Source organism: Musa acuminata, chromosome BXJ2-3, assembly GCF_036884655.1.
Source record: "Musa acuminata AAA Group cultivar baxijiao chromosome BXJ2-3, Cavendish_Baxijiao_AAA, whole genome shotgun sequence".
In the NCBI taxonomy this organism is placed as follows: domain Eukaryota; kingdom Viridiplantae; phylum Streptophyta; class Magnoliopsida; order Zingiberales; family Musaceae; genus Musa; species Musa acuminata.
Window position 1 is genome coordinate 9279736 of NC_088340.1, and position 16283 is coordinate 9296018.

At 42.1% G+C, this 16283-nt stretch overlaps 3 protein-coding genes across 5 annotated transcripts; 2 read left to right on the forward strand and 1 right to left on the reverse strand.

Moving 5' to 3' along the window:
- Nucleotides 1-2650: 2650 nt before the first annotated feature.
- Nucleotides 2651-9105, forward strand: LOC103977950 (protein FAR1-RELATED SEQUENCE 6). Of its 3 annotated transcripts, XM_009393618.3 has the most exons (8): nt 2651-2810; nt 3023-3203; nt 5805-6448; nt 6686-8025; nt 8112-8213; nt 8316-8412; nt 8492-8590; nt 8810-9105. In XM_009393618.3, the coding sequence occupies exons 3-7, from the start codon at nt 5845-5847 to the stop codon at nt 8563-8565; spliced, it is 2217 nt and encodes a 738-aa protein (XP_009391893.2). In that variant the 5' UTR covers nt 2651-2810; nt 3023-3203; nt 5805-5844; the 3' UTR covers nt 8566-8590; nt 8810-9105. The 3 variants fall into 3 exon arrangements, with proteins under 3 accessions (XP_009391893.2, XP_009391891.2, XP_009391892.2); XM_009393616.3 differs by having other exon boundaries at nt 5805-8025; XM_009393617.3 differs by having other exon boundaries at nt 3023-3126; nt 5805-8025.
- A 125-nt stretch (nt 9106-9230) lies between these two features.
- LOC135607276 (protein ENDOSPERM DEFECTIVE 1-like) lies at nt 9231-13242 on the forward strand. Its single transcript, XM_065098965.1, has 6 exons — nt 9231-10811; nt 10900-11019; nt 11437-11553; nt 11670-11759; nt 12227-12334; nt 12461-13242. The coding sequence occupies exons 1-6, from the start codon at nt 9606-9608 to the stop codon at nt 12518-12520; spliced, it is 1701 nt and encodes a 566-aa protein (XP_064955037.1). The 5' UTR covers nt 9231-9605; the 3' UTR covers nt 12521-13242.
- LOC103977951 (aspartyl protease family protein At5g10770-like) lies at nt 12633-14805 on the reverse strand. Its single transcript, XM_009393619.3, has 2 exons — nt 14597-14805; nt 12633-14054 (listed from the first exon to the last, which is right to left on the reverse strand). Exons 1-2 carry the CDS (start codon nt 14754-14756, stop codon nt 12784-12786), a joined length of 1431 nt encoding a protein of 476 aa, XP_009391894.2. The 5' UTR covers nt 14757-14805; the 3' UTR covers nt 12633-12783.
- Between the last annotated feature and the right edge of the window lie 1478 nt (nt 14806-16283).

Genomic DNA, 16283 nt, shown 5'->3' on the forward strand with positions numbered 1-16283 from the left:
CCTCCCTGAGTTCATCCCAGTCCAAAGCCTCTTCCGGTTGATTGGCCGATGAACCGAGGCCCCAGTGGTGGAGCCCAGCCTCTCCTCTACGGACGATGGGATCCCCTCCAACCATTCCTTTAGATAGCACCGTCCAATTCCCATCTTATGTCGTTGACCAAGCGTCTGATCTGACGACAAAGGGATGTTGACTTGATCACGTCTCAGAACTGCCTAATAATTAATGTATAGTTGGGTCTTCCGTCGAATTCAAGTCTTTCACAACTAAGCGACTACGTTATTAATCCAATTCGATCCAAAGTCTAAAGGTTATTAATCCAATCGGTATCTAAAGGGCATCACGTTTTAGCTAACAAGAATAAAAGTCAACATAAAGCTTGTTTCATGTGGCTTGTTTCACACACTTACACGATGCGGAATAGATATCTCAACAACTTGCATGAGGTTGAACAACCTCCGTATCTATTTCTTCTTATTTAAGATTCCGATTTCTTGGAAATTAAAAAAAGGACCATTATGTTGACCTGTGCACAGTTATTTCGATGATTATTATGTATCGATGAGGTCGGTTTTCGTCATCCTATTGACTTAGACGACACGGATCGCGTCGGGGCCACTATGATGATAATAGTACTTTTAATTGCTTAAAAGATGATACTCATTGGGATTAGATATGGTTAGGGTAAGGTATGAAATTGTACTTTTATTTTCCTTATTACTTCAATAGATTGAGTTTAAAAGTAGCAATTTATTATTCTATACAATCTTATTTTGAGGATTAAGCCATTAGCGTTGGTTTTGATTGTCTTCTCATATCCTACGAAATATGATCGATTACATCCGATTGTCTGAATAAAATGTATGTAGAAATTTTAAAAAAATAAAAAAAATATAACCCTAAATGAGAAGGTTAATTTTGTCTAAAAGAAAAAAAAAACACACAACCCAATATTACTTATAGAAGTATACTATTTGCGTTCTTCATTTTACTATTTTAAACAATATTATTTTTAATAGTAATAATGATTTATTTATTTTTCTCTTTTCCACTTTTTTTAGGAAGAAAAAGATCAAGAGGAGTAAGACGAGAACAAGAAGAAGAAAAAGAGGATGAGGGGGAAAGAGAAGAGGAGAATGAGATTTATATTTATTTACAAAATGATAGTTTGAAAATATTTAAAATAAAATTATGGATCGTAAATAGTAATCCTTTTATTTATATCTCTAGAATAAAGGAGATTACTCTTTGATACCCATATATTTACTATTTTATAATATTATTTTATAAATTTTTTAGTATTTTTAAATCATCCTTTTATAAATTAATTTAAATATCTTATTCTTAACCCTCTCCCCTCCCTCCTCTTATTCTTTCTTCTTAGATAACGACATGAAGGAAGTGATAAATAGGATCAGATGACATCGAGCAATAAGGAGAAGAGAGTAAAAGAGAGTTGAAGAAACATTAACCCCCAAGAAACCCTAATTCGACTTTGGGATATTCTACGATTATACATTGCTCTCTTTAAGATATAAGACAAGCCAAAAAAGTGGAGGCTAACCAAAGTATTAGCTCAACTAAGAAACCGTAATTCATGAGTTCGATGCCCCTTCCTCCTTCCCCCCCCCCTCGGTACATTATCATTCAGGGTTTCCCTTTTTAAGAAATCAAGTTTATACTCCTAAAAGTAATGATTTACATGGTGTACAAAAGAAGTGGGCCTTATTGATTGATTTTCTCGAATTTGCTAGCTTTGTTATCCTCATGGTGGATTAGTTGTCTTTGCATACATTATTACTTTGTTTGTTTATCAGCATGAACTTGGAAGAGAAATAAATGATGTTCATGTCATGGATTAACGCGTAACCGAGGAGTACATGTCTTTTACAACTATCATCTGACATGAAACAAATGACTTTAGGGCTTGACAAGTAATGAAAAATGGATGTCTATGGATGATAAATCTTGGTTAACACTGACACCCACCCAACCATCTTCATCAGGCATAGAGATAGAGTTGCTATGATCATGATTATTGAATTCATATATGATATAAATTATGATCGTATGTAATTGCCATTGCAGTGTCTTAAAGAACCTATCAAAATCAGATGTTTAGGTTGAAGGACGATGGATGCTTCAAAAAACGATGAAGAATCATTTAAGATAACATTGTATAATTTGAATATGTGAAATAATAATAATAACTATTAGGAGAGATAAAGACACAAATAGAGATTTAAAAGATTATTATTAATTATAAATAAAAAAATTCAAATATTTATAATTTAATTACAAAAATGATTTTCAAAGAATTTAATGACAAGTGTATTTAAAATAGCTGAGATATCATGATTTTATTTTGGTTATTATGTTCAAAGTTCCTAATAGAAAATAAAAATAATTAATCAGTTATTATATTTTACCAAGGACTCTTGCATTGAATCCTTCACGTAGGACCCACCGCATCGGAGGACAGGGAAGGAGGTTGGGGGTTGGGGGTGGAGGACGGTCGCATCCGCCCCTGAAACGTTTTGGCGTTGCGGGTCACGTGGTCTCTTCACCGCCATGCACGTGAAATGGGACCCGCGCGATCGGTCCGGATGCGAAGGCCACATCACCCGTGGAAAAACCTTGGTTCTCCCCACCCCTCGGCAGAACCCGTGAACCCACCCGCCCGCCCGACCGCCTCGGACGACGCGACGACGGTGCTTCTTCCATGATGTGGCGGAGCACCTCCACCGGATCACCGAGACAACTAATATGCAGCAGTAGCCGCGGCAGGACGACGAGGCATCAGTCGATGGAGGTACACGAAAACAACCCGAAACCCCAATCCCAACCCTAACCCTAACCCTAACCTTAATCTTATCCCCTCCTAGAAAACAACACCGAACCCACCCGTCAGTAGCATCCCCGCGCGGCAGCCGTGTTTACCGTAGTCGTTCCGTGCTCTCTGATCATTACACCATATCTTGTTCAATCACCCTGTTTGCTACTGGTTCGTTTGTCTGACTGCAGCGAAGTTATCGCTGACCGCACGGAGCCCACCAGCTGTTTGTTGATTTGCTTCGACCAAGTCCCCTTGCCGAAAGCTGCTGCCGGGGCAGCTTACTGGATTTGAGGTATCGTGATGGCCTAGCGGACTTGGAGCGACTTTGAATGGATATATAGTATCTCCTTTGTGTTTTCGTCGCCATTGGTAACTCTCCTAATGACTTGTTGCCATGCCCCAATTGTTTGTGTAATATCTTTGTTTGGAACTCTTATGTGATTAAAATTCAGTTTGAAATTCCTCGTCTAGAATGAAAAGTGACTACAATTTTGTTCAGTCGGATGGAACTAAAGTGATTTGTTTTTAATTAAAATCGAGTCACATGGTCTGGCAATGGATTAGGATGAAATTCATAAACTTAAGACATTATTTCTTAATTTCTAGAATGAAGCAGTGTTTTCTTTTTTTTTTGTAACTCTTCATGGCATACTTCTTTTCATGTCCAATCAAAATTAAGAAGGTACACCAATGTTTCACATATTGTGATATGATGATAGGGACTTGTACTACTTACATGAATCCAGCTTGACCTGCTAGTGAACTAACTAAGAGTAAATTGGTTGTGTTGGATAGGGTTAACTTATGATTTTAACTAATTTTAAATTAAGCTAAATAAGAAGAGGACCGTCATTATGGAATAAACTTAAGTCTCAAATTAGTGTCTCATGTAATAATAGGTAACCAAAATCATACCTTGACCATTTCTCCAAACTTCACAAAACAGAATAATTCAATTTATTCCGATTTTGTTCCAACCAAGGTATCACTCTTAATTTTGATCTCAACTGAAATTAATATGAAATCCGTTCAAAATTATTTGAAGTTGATTCCAAATAGGATGTAAGAGAAATACCTAGGTATCTGTATCTTTTTTCTTTCAGCTGGAAATCACATGGCTATCCCAAGGTTGGTTTTGGCATTCGTCACACTGCCTTGTGATGCATATGGATTGTATTGATTTGATTGTTAATCATTTTCATGGTACCATTAGTTGGGGTGAGGAGGTGCCATGATTGATGCAAGATTTCTTGATGCAAGTAGATCATAGGCTAGTTCCTCTGGCTATCGATGATTAAAATATCAGGCGATGTGTCCTTAATTTGTAATTGAATTGAGTGTCAGCGGATTCTTTGGTTATCATATAACTAACCACAAGTAAATGGGTAATAGCAACGGCAAAGTAGGAGAAATCCTTCCATGGATAAGTAAGCAAGTTATATGAACCATCTCAGAGGGAATGAGACATATGTGATGACTGTTAAATTTAAAGAGCATTTTATATATGTTAGACATCATGCTAGAGCATTAATTGATTAGCATCATGACTTATATGCTCTGCACCAGATGGAGCTTATGCAGGATGTTCAATATGAGAGACTGTTATGCTTGTCAGCTGAGAGTATATATAGATCAGGAAGAAGATATCATCTGGAGGATTAAGTAGGAAACCTCAAGTTCTATCATAGGTTGAACCTGAAAGGCCTTTCTTAACTTGTTTTTGATGAGGATCTTTCTTAATTGGCTTTTGACAAGGGCCATATTTTTTTATTGCTCTGGTAGTTGAAGGGGATGTTTAGTTAGGTTCACAAAGATGAAATTTCCAGGGAAATGTTAAGAATTTTGGATCAGTCTTTAAAGATATATACCACAGTTCAGTGATGAACCAATTGAACTTGATGATAAGGAGTTGGGAAACTTACCTTTTGCAGGCAGTAGAAAAGAGTGAACTATCTTCCTTTGCTGTACTGCTACATTCTTTTAGATCAGCTTATGTGACGAAGCATGTCTGTCTGATTGTATGGACTATATTTGCCAAGATGGTACTAGGTAGCTTTTATCTAGATTTCATGCCGGGCTTACAATATAAGCTGATACTCTGCATGTGGTAGATGGCTTTTAAATAGCATTTTAGATAGACTTAAGTATCAATAGACGAAGAATGTCTGTCTGAGTGTATGGGCTATATTAGCCAATATGGTACTGGGTAGCTTTTATCTAGATTTCATGCCAGGCTTACAATATAAGTTGCCGCTGCATGTGGTAATTGACTTTTAAATAGCATTTTAGATAGACTTAAGTATCAATAGATGATAGGCATCTTTATTCAAAGGTAGTTGCATGAATGTGGTATGTAAGAATGGTTTAGAGAATGAATTTGAAATCGTATCCTGTCTTCAGCTGTAAAAAGTGCTTGTTGTGATAAGCCACCATTTCTGTAGCTGCTTGTATCCCCTAAAAGATGGTAACCATGTTTGTAAATAACCTTTTTAGGCTTAATATCCAAGCAATCTGATAAGGAACCCGAGGTGGTCTGCAGGTGAAGTTTCCATGGTCCCCTGCTGTTGGAGGACCTTTTTGCTGAGGTATGCAGGACCACCTGCACAAGCAGCAGTCAATGGTGTCTGCGGTGATCCCTGGAAAGTTGACCTGGAGCGTCGAGTTGTGAATCCATTTAAAATTTTTATTTTCTTTTTCAATGATAATTTTAGGTACTTTTGTTTGTATGTCAAAGTAGATGTGACCCTCAATTAGGCATTCTATTGTTTTTAGGAAAAAAAAAATCTCTGTATACATAATTTGTTCTTAATCTTTGAATTTTATTTGAAGGCGATCCAGTAATTTCAGAATTAGTTTCTAGTTCTGTCAGCTTCATATAATATTATAATTGGATTTATCTTGCATCTGATAATTTCAATCTTGCAGCTTTTGTGGGGCTTTAAAGTGTTGTTTGCTTTTTATCTTTCTTAGTGAATGTAGGGTGTTGTGTACTACTATCACAGCGCTTGAGATGGAACAGGATGAATCTCCACTTGAGTCTAGTGACGAGGAGCTTATCTGTGACAAAGATAGTGGGAATCAGGAACGAATGGAGAAAAGAGTTGCTGGCCTGGAAATCGTAAATGCACCTGAGCCTGGAATGACTTTTCCTTCTTTGGATGCTCTTGTTGAATACTACAAGAAATATGGAAAGCAAGAAGGTTTTCGGGTTAGTAGAAAATCAAGAACAATCTCAAGTTCTGGAAAAATAGAACATGTGACAATTGCATGTTCGCGAGAGGGAAAGCCATACATCTATAAACGGAATATTCTACAACCCAAACCGACAACAAAAACTGGATGCAAAGCTCGAGTTAATGCTACTCTGTTTGAAAATATGAGCTGTAGAATCAATTCAGTTAGGCTTGAACACAGTCATTCTCTGGTTCCGAGAAAATCACGCTTCTGCATGTGCAACAGGGATTTATCTATAGGTGCACAAAAAAGACTCGAATTGAATAATATGACAGGGACTGGTGTAAATAGGAATGACACAACTTGTAGTGTTCAGGCTGGGGGTTGTGAGACTGCACCAACTTTGGAGAAAGATTGCAAGAATTCTGTTGAGAAGGCAAGTAAGTTTTGGCTGGGTGTGGGTGATGCTGAAGCAATTTTTGATTACTTTATTCGTATGAAATCAAAGAATTCAAGCTTTTTTTATGCAATGGATGTTGATGAAGAATCCCGAATTAAAAATGTGTTATGGGCCGATGCAAGGAGCAGGGCAGCATATGAAGAGTTTGGTGATGTTGTTACAATTGATACAACATATTTGACAAATAAATATGACATGCCTTTTGTACCTTTTGTAGGTGTTAACCACCATGGCCAGTCAATTTTATTTGGATGTGGCTTGCTGTCAAATGAAGACACCATGACATTTACATGGTTGTTTAGAGCTTTTCTTTCATGTATGTCTGGGCGTGCTCCAAATGCTATCATCACAGATCAAGACAAGGCCATGCAAAAAGCTATTGAGACTGTATTCCCGGGCATTCGTCACCGATGGTGTTTGTGGCACATAATGAAGAAACTGCCAGAGAAGTTTAAGGGTTATAGGGTGTATGAAGAAATGAGAAAATTGATGCAAAATGCAGTTTATGATTCATTCACAAAGGAGGAATTTGAAGAAAGTTGGACTAAATTCATCGAGAAATTTAATTTATATGATAATGCATGGTTAAAAGGTTTATATGAAGAGCGGCACCGATGGGTCCCTGCATTTGTGAAAGATTCTTTCTGGGCTGGGATGTCTACAACGCAAAGGAGTCAAAGGATGAATCCTTTCTTCGATGGGCTTGTATATTCGAAGACAACGATGAAGCAATTTGTTGAGCAGTATGATGTTGCATTGGAAAGTAAAGTCGAGAGAGAAGACCAAGCGGATTTTCAGTCCTTCAACTCATGGGTCCCCTGTGTAACTCATTTTGATATAGAAAAACAATTTCAACAAGTTTATACCATCGACAAGTTTAAAGAATTTCAGCAAGAGATGGTAGCAAAGCTTTATTGTGAAGTCACTTTAGCAGGTGGGAGTGATGGAATCTCGGAGTATGATGTGTCTGAGGATGTCTTGATCGGGGATGATGATGATCAACATCATAAGCTGGTCCACTTCAAGGTGCATTTCACCGAGGGTGATTGTGAAGTTCAGTGTAGCTGTCACTTGTTTGAATTTAAGGGAATCATATGCAGGCATATGATATCTGTCCTAGTAAAGAGGCAAATTTCTAGTGTTCCGTCAAGATACATTCTACCACGATGGAGGAAAGATTTGAAAAGACGTCATATGAAGGTGAGAGTTGGTTATTGCGGTTGGAGCAATAATCCAAAGGCCCAACGATATGATTATATACACAATAAGTTTGATGAGGCAGCAGACATGGCAGTTGAGTCTGATGAGTACTCTGAGATGCTTTGGAGTTGTATTGATGATTTCCAGAAAAGAATAAATAAAAGTGATGTGGATGGCAAGGGCACTCAACACCCTTCTGCAAGACTAACCATCGAAAACAGACTGCTTAGTCCTCTAGCTCTTCGTAGGCAGGGGCGTCCTTCGACAAAAAGAAAGGTATCCAAGGTTGAGCAAACTATAAAGAAACACCTGCAACCCAAAAAGAAGGGTCAAAGTAGTGGCGAACACGACCAACAGGTGAACACACAATGTCTCAGTTCGTTGCCGAATTATAAAGTTTTAACAAATTCGATCTGTGCGAGTTTTTACACTTCAAATTGCAGGTATCACAACACCACCAAACTGTTGACACCTATGCACGCGATATCGTAGGGGCAACTGCACAAGGCTCCACTGAGATTGGAACGCAAGAAACCATTTTGCAGGTATGTGGACCATCAGAAAATAGCAACTACTTGTATTGGTGGAACACAATGGAAATAACACTAAAACCAGATCTCTCTCTCCTTTATGTTTCCTCACACCAGGCAAATGCGACTTATGGTCAATATCCTGGCCAAGTCCTAAATATGCAACATGTGGGTAGCAATCCTCTACTGCCGCCGCTTGTTCAAGTTGCACCAGGTAAGCCAACTTTGACAAAACAGTAATCAAAGCTTCTACTCTAATGCTTGCTAACAGCTTATATAATTGCCTTTGTTAGAAATAAGAGGTCCCACGTGGAGTCAGCACGGAGTGTCTGATTACCCGTTTCAGGGATACAACGATAACAAATGATGACTGAGAACCTAAATCTTTCAAGGTAAATGTCACATACCTTTGTCGACTCTCTTCTCATCGAGTCTCCATGTTACAAGTCCTCCAGTTCTTGTCATTTGCGTATGGTATGAATTACGTTGATTCGAACCGACAATTGAGTATAAATAATTTCATACAAACAACAAGTTCTGGAGGACTCGTGTGGTTTCAGTTTCCAAGTCATAATTAACTCCAATCTTTATTCTATGATCGTTTTGTTCAGTTGCAGGATCAGCGGTTCCGCAGCAGAGAAATGCAGGAGGCGTGCGCAGGTTCTAGTGGACACTCCATCGATCGAACACCGGAAGAGGACTTGTACAGATAGTGGTATGGATCGGGCGCTTTATATATTCTTGTTTTGTGGATGCTACCACGTAAAACAATGGACTTCTTTTTCCACTTCTCCGTTGACAACAGCATGTAATGTAGAAGCCTGCCTGCCTGTTCAATTTAGACTACTTTGAGTAACGTCTGGCCCAAATCACAGAAATAAAACACACTTTTATTCTTGTAGGCTTATTGCTATCTTTTCGGTGTCCATTTAAAATTAAATATATATAATATGCTTAAAAATGTCCTTAATTTTTTTAAATCATCGGCATTGATGTCTATTAGAATCTCAACATAAAATGTGTTACGTGGTAAGTTTTCCAAATTTATTTAACTGGAAAATTTTTAGGGATAAACACCAAAATTATCGACTTCCTTGGCTTAACTGTAATTCGGAAGTTGGATGGGACCCACCTGTGGGACCGTGATGTCGACCAGTGAAAGATGGTTGCGTAACGAAAGATGGTTTTGCAAGATCAATCGCACAGAGAACTAGCCGTTGCGTGGCCGTCGCCTACGCACCCCACCCACCGCCCCGACCAAACGGCTACTTCTTCCCCCCCCCCCCCCCCCTAGAAACCCTTGTTCTTGATCTTGATCTTGTTTCTCCCTCCTCCTCGGCCTCTAAACCCCCTTGAGATGGAGAACTAATCTTGTATCCTCCTCTCCCACTTCTTTCTGCCAACAAAATGATTGCGGAATCCGATCTCCATTTCTCCGACATTCCTCTTCCTCCCCCCTCCGGATCAGATGCCGAGGGGAAGCACCGCAGCCTCCCCCCTCCTACTCCGGTGCCGTCGGCGACGCAACCACCAGTCCCCACCCCTCTGGCCACTGATCGGAAGTCCCGCCGCCCCCGCGCGAGGCAGATCAGCTCTCGCTACCTGTCCCCTTCCTCTTCCCCTTACCCTTCCTCTTCCTCCTCCGTCTATTCTTCTGAAACCCTACGCTTCGCCGCCTCTCCAAGAAATGGGTTCGCCGCTCCCTCCTCCGTCGCAATCCTTTCCAAGAAGCACCAGCAGCAGAAACCCCACCGTAGCCACCCGTCTTCTCCCGGGCCCGAACTCGAGGAGGCCGACGAGAACCAGCCCCTGGCATCCGTCAGGCGGAGCTCGGAGACCCCCCTCCCCTTCTCCGCCCACGGCAAGCCTATCGGCACCATCAAGAAGCGGGCCGTCGTCCGATTGTTCACCGACAACCACAGCGACGCTGCAGAGCAGCCGCCGAGGCTGGATGATCCTGGGCGGAGGCCGAGACCGGGAACCCCGGTGGCGCACCACCGTGTCCTGGATAGCACCACCGTTCTGAGGACGAACACTCGACCCCCTACGCCCTCCCGGGTGAGCCTCTTCCCTTCCGATGGCTACCGCTGGGCTCATGGAAGCGGCGACTGCGGGTTGGATGAAACCACGGAGAATTCCTTTTCCGACACGGAGACTTGCAGCGTTAGCAGTCAGGGTGGCCTCTGCGACAGCCCGCCCCTCCTCCCTCTTGCGTCTTGCAGATCGAGGCTGGCCACCGACGTCCGGTCGTCCATGCCGGAGGCGGACCTGCTGCCCACCATGTCGGCCAGACGGCAAGACGGGGCCGAGGTCTCTTCTTGTAGATCATCTACCAGCTCGCTTTTCTTGCGCTCCCTGAGCTCGGCTTTCTCCGGCCGCCAACAGCAGCACCCCTTCAATTTGAGCAAGTCCGTCAATAGGCCTCTCTTCTCGTCTAAGCCACCACAACCTCCGAGTGCTAAACCAGCCGCCGAGGTGAAGAAGGTGAACAAGGCACTGGGCCGACAGGAGGATGCCCATGTGCTTAGGCTTCTCGACAACTGCTATGTGCAGTGGAGATTTCTCAATGCGAAAGCTCGGGGGACGGTGGAAGCTCGGGGAGTTGCGGCTCAGGTCAGTGAGTGTGGAGGTTGCAATGGCAATTAGATTTGGTTTCTTGTCCATTACAGAACAAATACCGAACAGTTTGAGTTCTTTTTAGAAATCACTGTGTGGGCTTTCCGGGAGGATTGCAGAGCTTCAAAGCTCTGTTATGGAGAAGAGGATCCAGCTTGAACAGCTCAAAAGAAGAGAGAGGTTATTGTTCATCATCCATCATCAAGTAAGACTGGATCTTATTATGATACTGCTACATTTTCATGTGTGGATTTCAATTTTCTCATCTGAGTTGGATGTCTCTCCTCTCATATGCAAGGGTTTAATGCCACAAAATGAGGATGAGCCACACATTTGATGATTCATTGAGCTTTTTCTGTTTGCAATAGGCAAAAAAATTATTTTTTCTATTCTTTCATTTTTGGGATTTGTGAGTGAATTTTGGAATAATTTCCTCTTCACGAGGAATAATTTCAGATAGAGTTTTAGATTATGTTAAGAAGATAGAACAGTATGATCTATGGATTCTTTCTCATGCTACCAGCAAAACTATCCCACTATCATGTTCAAGATCATATATATATATATATATATATTGGATGATTAAGCATGCCCTAGTATCATAATTTGTTCTATTTTGTAGATGCCACATTTGGACGAGTGGACCGTTCTTGAAGATGATTATTCAAGCTCTCTTTTAGGGGCAACAAAGGCTTTGCAGGATGCTTCACTTCGACTCCCGATTGCGGGGAATGTGAGGGTATGACACCTTTAGATTAATCATCCTCTAATAGAGTTGCTGGATCTTGTTTTCTTTTTTCATTTCCCCCCCTTCTAATGGACTGATTATGAGATCTTACATTATCATAATTGCAGGTAGATACTCGTGAACTTAGGGAAGTTATGGATTCTGCATTACTTATGCTGGAATTACTGTCTCCGTGTGTGGCAAGATTTCTATCAAAGGTGAGGTTGCTGAATTGTTGCAAGAAAAGAATTTGAACGCTTCATTCGTTCATCTAGGGAACCTTGTCGCGTATTGGTTTTCCAACATATATCATATCTTTAACATGCACAATGTACCCCCTTACTGTTCTTTAGTGATTTGTGCACCTAAGGTTATTGCTCTTGAATGCCAAACTTGTGTTTTTGTACATAGAAAGATTTAAATGCAATGGATTTAGAGGTTGAAGACTAACACATATAGAGCATAGAATACAATAGATTTATCCTATGAGAGGCTGAAGATATGGATCAGAATACAATGGATTTTGCCTTTTGATGTCTTATCATGTTTATATTTATGCTGCTAGCCTCTGATACTAATAACTCCCAACTCTTATTATTACAGGCTGAATATATCACATCATGTAGCTTCGGATATATTTATACTGCTAGCCTCTGATAGTAATAACTCCTGACTCTTATTACAGGCTGAAGATGTCGATCATGTAGCTTCGGGCCTGGCAAGTGTGATCAGTACTCAAAGGGTTTTGGTTGAGGAATGTGGAAATCTTTTATCAGAGGCACATGTGTTGCAGGTTTGCAATTGTTTTCTTGGAAGAGCACTAGAATAGAATCACACACACTATTTGGAGCAGCTAGCTGCCTCCGGGATCTGGCAACAGAAGTTTAACCTATGTTTATTGCTGCTTGGTCTTTGTTAGGTGAAGGAATGCAGCTTAAGAACCCAGCTTATTCAGGTTAAACACAGGCGCACACAGTAGTCGATCGTTTGCAACGACACTCACTCCGAGTTTGCCATTTGAAACAATTACTATTCTTTACTTCTTTTGAAATCACCAGAAGAAGTTTGCGTTCAATCGATTAAGGAGAGGCTGAGAGGTTAAGCTCTCTTTTCTTGTGATATTATTATAAGCTAGAGATGGCAAATCAATGAAGAGTTCCAAACATGAGTCACAACAGGAGCAGCGAGCGTTCTCTCTCTCTCTCTCTCTTCTCTTTATTCATACCAGAGCTACTTCGACCCTTAGCAGCCTCCCGGCCCAAATCCGATGACCTTCTTCGAGACATCGTACACCACAGTGAACGTCCTCTGCTGCACGTTTCCCACTATCCCCAGGTCACCATCGTCACTGTTGGCGGCGAAGGCCAGGCAAACCTGCGACTGACTCAGGGCGTAGAGGATGCCCCCGAAGTCCAGGTTCATCGTCACACCGTCGCTGAACTCCAAGGCCACCGTCGGTATCGACACCGTGGTGTATCCCGTGAAGTCGTAGCAGGTGTCCAGTAAGGAATCCGGGGCTGCCGCCTTGTAGCTCGACATCCCCTGTCGGAAGGCCGACCGGAGCGCCGAGTACGCCGTCGGAGGCAGCCGGCTTATGACCGTGCCGGAGTCGATGATCGTGCCCGCGTTGGAGAAGACGGTGGCCGATATCGGGAGGCGCTGCCCGCCGACGCTTATAGCTACCAAGTCCAAGAAATAAAACGACGGCGAGCTCGCGTCGGTCAGCATCGGCGTGAACTTGACGTTGGACGAGGACGAGTAGCTGCCGCTGCCGAATGTCAAGAAGCCCGTAGAGCTCGACGTCGACGGCAGGCAGTAGGCGAAGACCCCGCCGTACTTCTGGTACCCCTGCACGACCAGCGATGCCTTGTTACGGCCGAGGCCCATCAGCCCCGAGATCCTACCGAAGAGCCCACGGTTCTTCTCGCCGCACCCGAACCGGAAATTGGGAATCACGTCGGCGTCAGTCAGCGTGAGCTTCTCCTCGGCGAAGAAGCCGATGGTGTAGGACTTGTCGCCGTACTTCACCCCGTAGAGGCAGGTGGAGGAGCTGCAGCCGGAGACGTCGAGGTCGGAGCAATAGGCAGAGCCGCAGGAGATGTTGGCGTACGTCGACGAGTGAGAGGGGTCGAAGATGGGATCTTGCTGCAGGTAGCAGTAGGAGGCGCATGGCTGGCACTGGATCCAGGTGACGTCGCTGCCGGTGTCGAAGACGACGGTCTGGTCCCGCTTGGGGGTGCCGAAGCCGACCGTCACGACGTAGTTCCCGACGCCGAGGGAGCTGCCGCTTCGGGCTGGGATCGCCGATGCCTCCACCGCCGAGTCCTGCGGTTGCACCTTCACCTTGGTCGCGGAGGTAGGAGAGGAGGAGATCTGCCGGTGGAGCCAGTCGACTCGGAATCGATCTCGCTCTAGGATTTGCTGGTGGGAGAGGACCTGCCGGTGGTGCAGCGGCGAGCATGGGCCGTGCCGGTGAGCTACCGTCAGTCTCGTGAAGTTGGAGCTGGCGGTACCTGGACGAAGACAAGATTGATTAGTCAAAGGTGACGTTGACCGCCTACCTTGTATACATGTTTCATATCATATTTTGATCGTGTTCCACAGATCCAATAATTCAGTCAGTAAGCGTCAACTACGTTACTATGCGATGATGAGACAGATACAGACCAATTATTAGTGAGGATGACTTCACATATGGAGGAGCCACACAATGTTCTATCTATTCTATGAGCGATCGGTGGCAATGGATTCCCCCACCACCATCTTTCGACGTACGAGTGAGTGAGTGAGTACCTCTTGATCCTTATCGACTATTAAACAACCAGTACAGAAAGAAAAAAATCAATCCTTCATAGAAAGTTGTGGCCTGCAACTGAAAAAGGCCATCATCCTCAGTTCATCTGAAGACTGCTGTTACATCTAAATGACAACTTTCACGCAGATATGTATATAGTTTCTTCCTTTTTCTCATATTATATGTATGCATAAAATATAAGCTATGATATGATTACTACGTACTAGTCAAAAATCGAATGAAATAAGATAGTTATTACACCTTTGGATGGTGAACACTCTTTGTCGGGGAACAAAGAGCGGACGTCAACCTTTCGATGGCTTCCTTGTTCTCCTCCGACATGGGAGCATACAGCAAGAGTAAGCATCAGAAGAAGGTAAGCAGCATAGGAGGGGAAACTTGAGGAAAGAGAAGCAGCCATGGATGTCTACTACCCAAGAATAAAGAGGTTGTGGAGGGAGGCCAAAGGTTGTGGGAATATATATATAATACACGAAAATATCTTTGTTTACTCAAGTTGGGGAAGGCTTCAAGAAATGGCCCTCTCTCTCTCTCTCTCTCTCTCTCAATCACATTTCTTGTTTGGCTGGCTACCGGTGGGGTGGGGAAAAACAAATTAAAGAAGACTGATCGGGTCCACAAGAGGTCCAATTCCACTTACCCAAATGGAATCCAACAAGCATGGCAAAATGGAAGCGTCCACGCTCAAGCCATAGAAAATGGTGGTCTCACTGTCGACGGCACCCGAAACTTAAGTTTCCACATGTCCTGACAACGAAGGGGGGAAAGAACACAAGCTCTAATATCAGAAGATGTCACATATTTTTGACTCCGTCGCTATAATATGGCTGTGGGTGGGTGACTACCTACAGTTCTCAGTAGTCTTCGTTTCTTGTGACAGAGAGAGAAAGACTTGTAGTAGTCTTCTCTCGTAGAAGAGTAAGGAGAGACTTGCAACGCAGAGATGATTATTAGCTAGTGACGAACTAATTAAAAATGGTCAAATTCATATTTTGCTTGGCTGTGTACGTACGCCACCTAAGGGAGGCTTCTTCTGGCTTGCTGGATACGGCGAAGATGGATTTGGACTCTTTCTCCGCCCACTTGTGTGAGCTATCATCAAATCTCTGCTCTCCTTTTTAAGTTGAAGTCATTCCACCTTTATCCAACCAGTAGGTTGCGAATTATTTTAATATATTTCTAGATTCCATAGTGAAGTTAGGAGGCAGGAAACTAGTGCTGGCATGGCATGGCATGATATTAGTTAGACTTGATAAGCTACACTTGGAAATGCTGGAGCCAACTTTGACCATCATTCCTAGGGTCAAATGAACCTTGACAATGCCAGCCAACCTAAATACATCATATGAATTATCATATATATAGATGTTAATCACCATGTAGGAGGAATACTCCATCAAAAAGTTAAACCTGCAATTGGATTCGAAAGTATGATTCCTGAACAAGATATCAAAAATAAAGCCTTGATCCGAGAATATATATATATATATATATATATATATATATATATATATATATATAAAAATAAAATTCAATCTTGATTAATTATCATGTTACATAGGAAACCCCTCCCTTGGCTCCGAGTCTCGAGGGAAAACAAGAATTACAAGAAGACGATGGATCATTTTTTGCTCTCATTAATCTTAGGTTATTCACCTTATAACTAGTTTGATAGATAGTTCATGATTAATCATCTTTTTTTCCACAATTGAATGATCGTTATTATGGGTATCCAAAATTAATTTTTATTTTTGTTAACATGTTATTACTAAGCAATAACTCTTATTAACATGCTATTTTTTATTTGTCGCAACATGACTGAGTTAATTAACTTATTAACTTATTGAGCTTTAACCAAGTCCGACCTAATGACCCAAAAATACTTGACCTAATTTAATGACCTGAGACCTAACTTGGTAATGACATG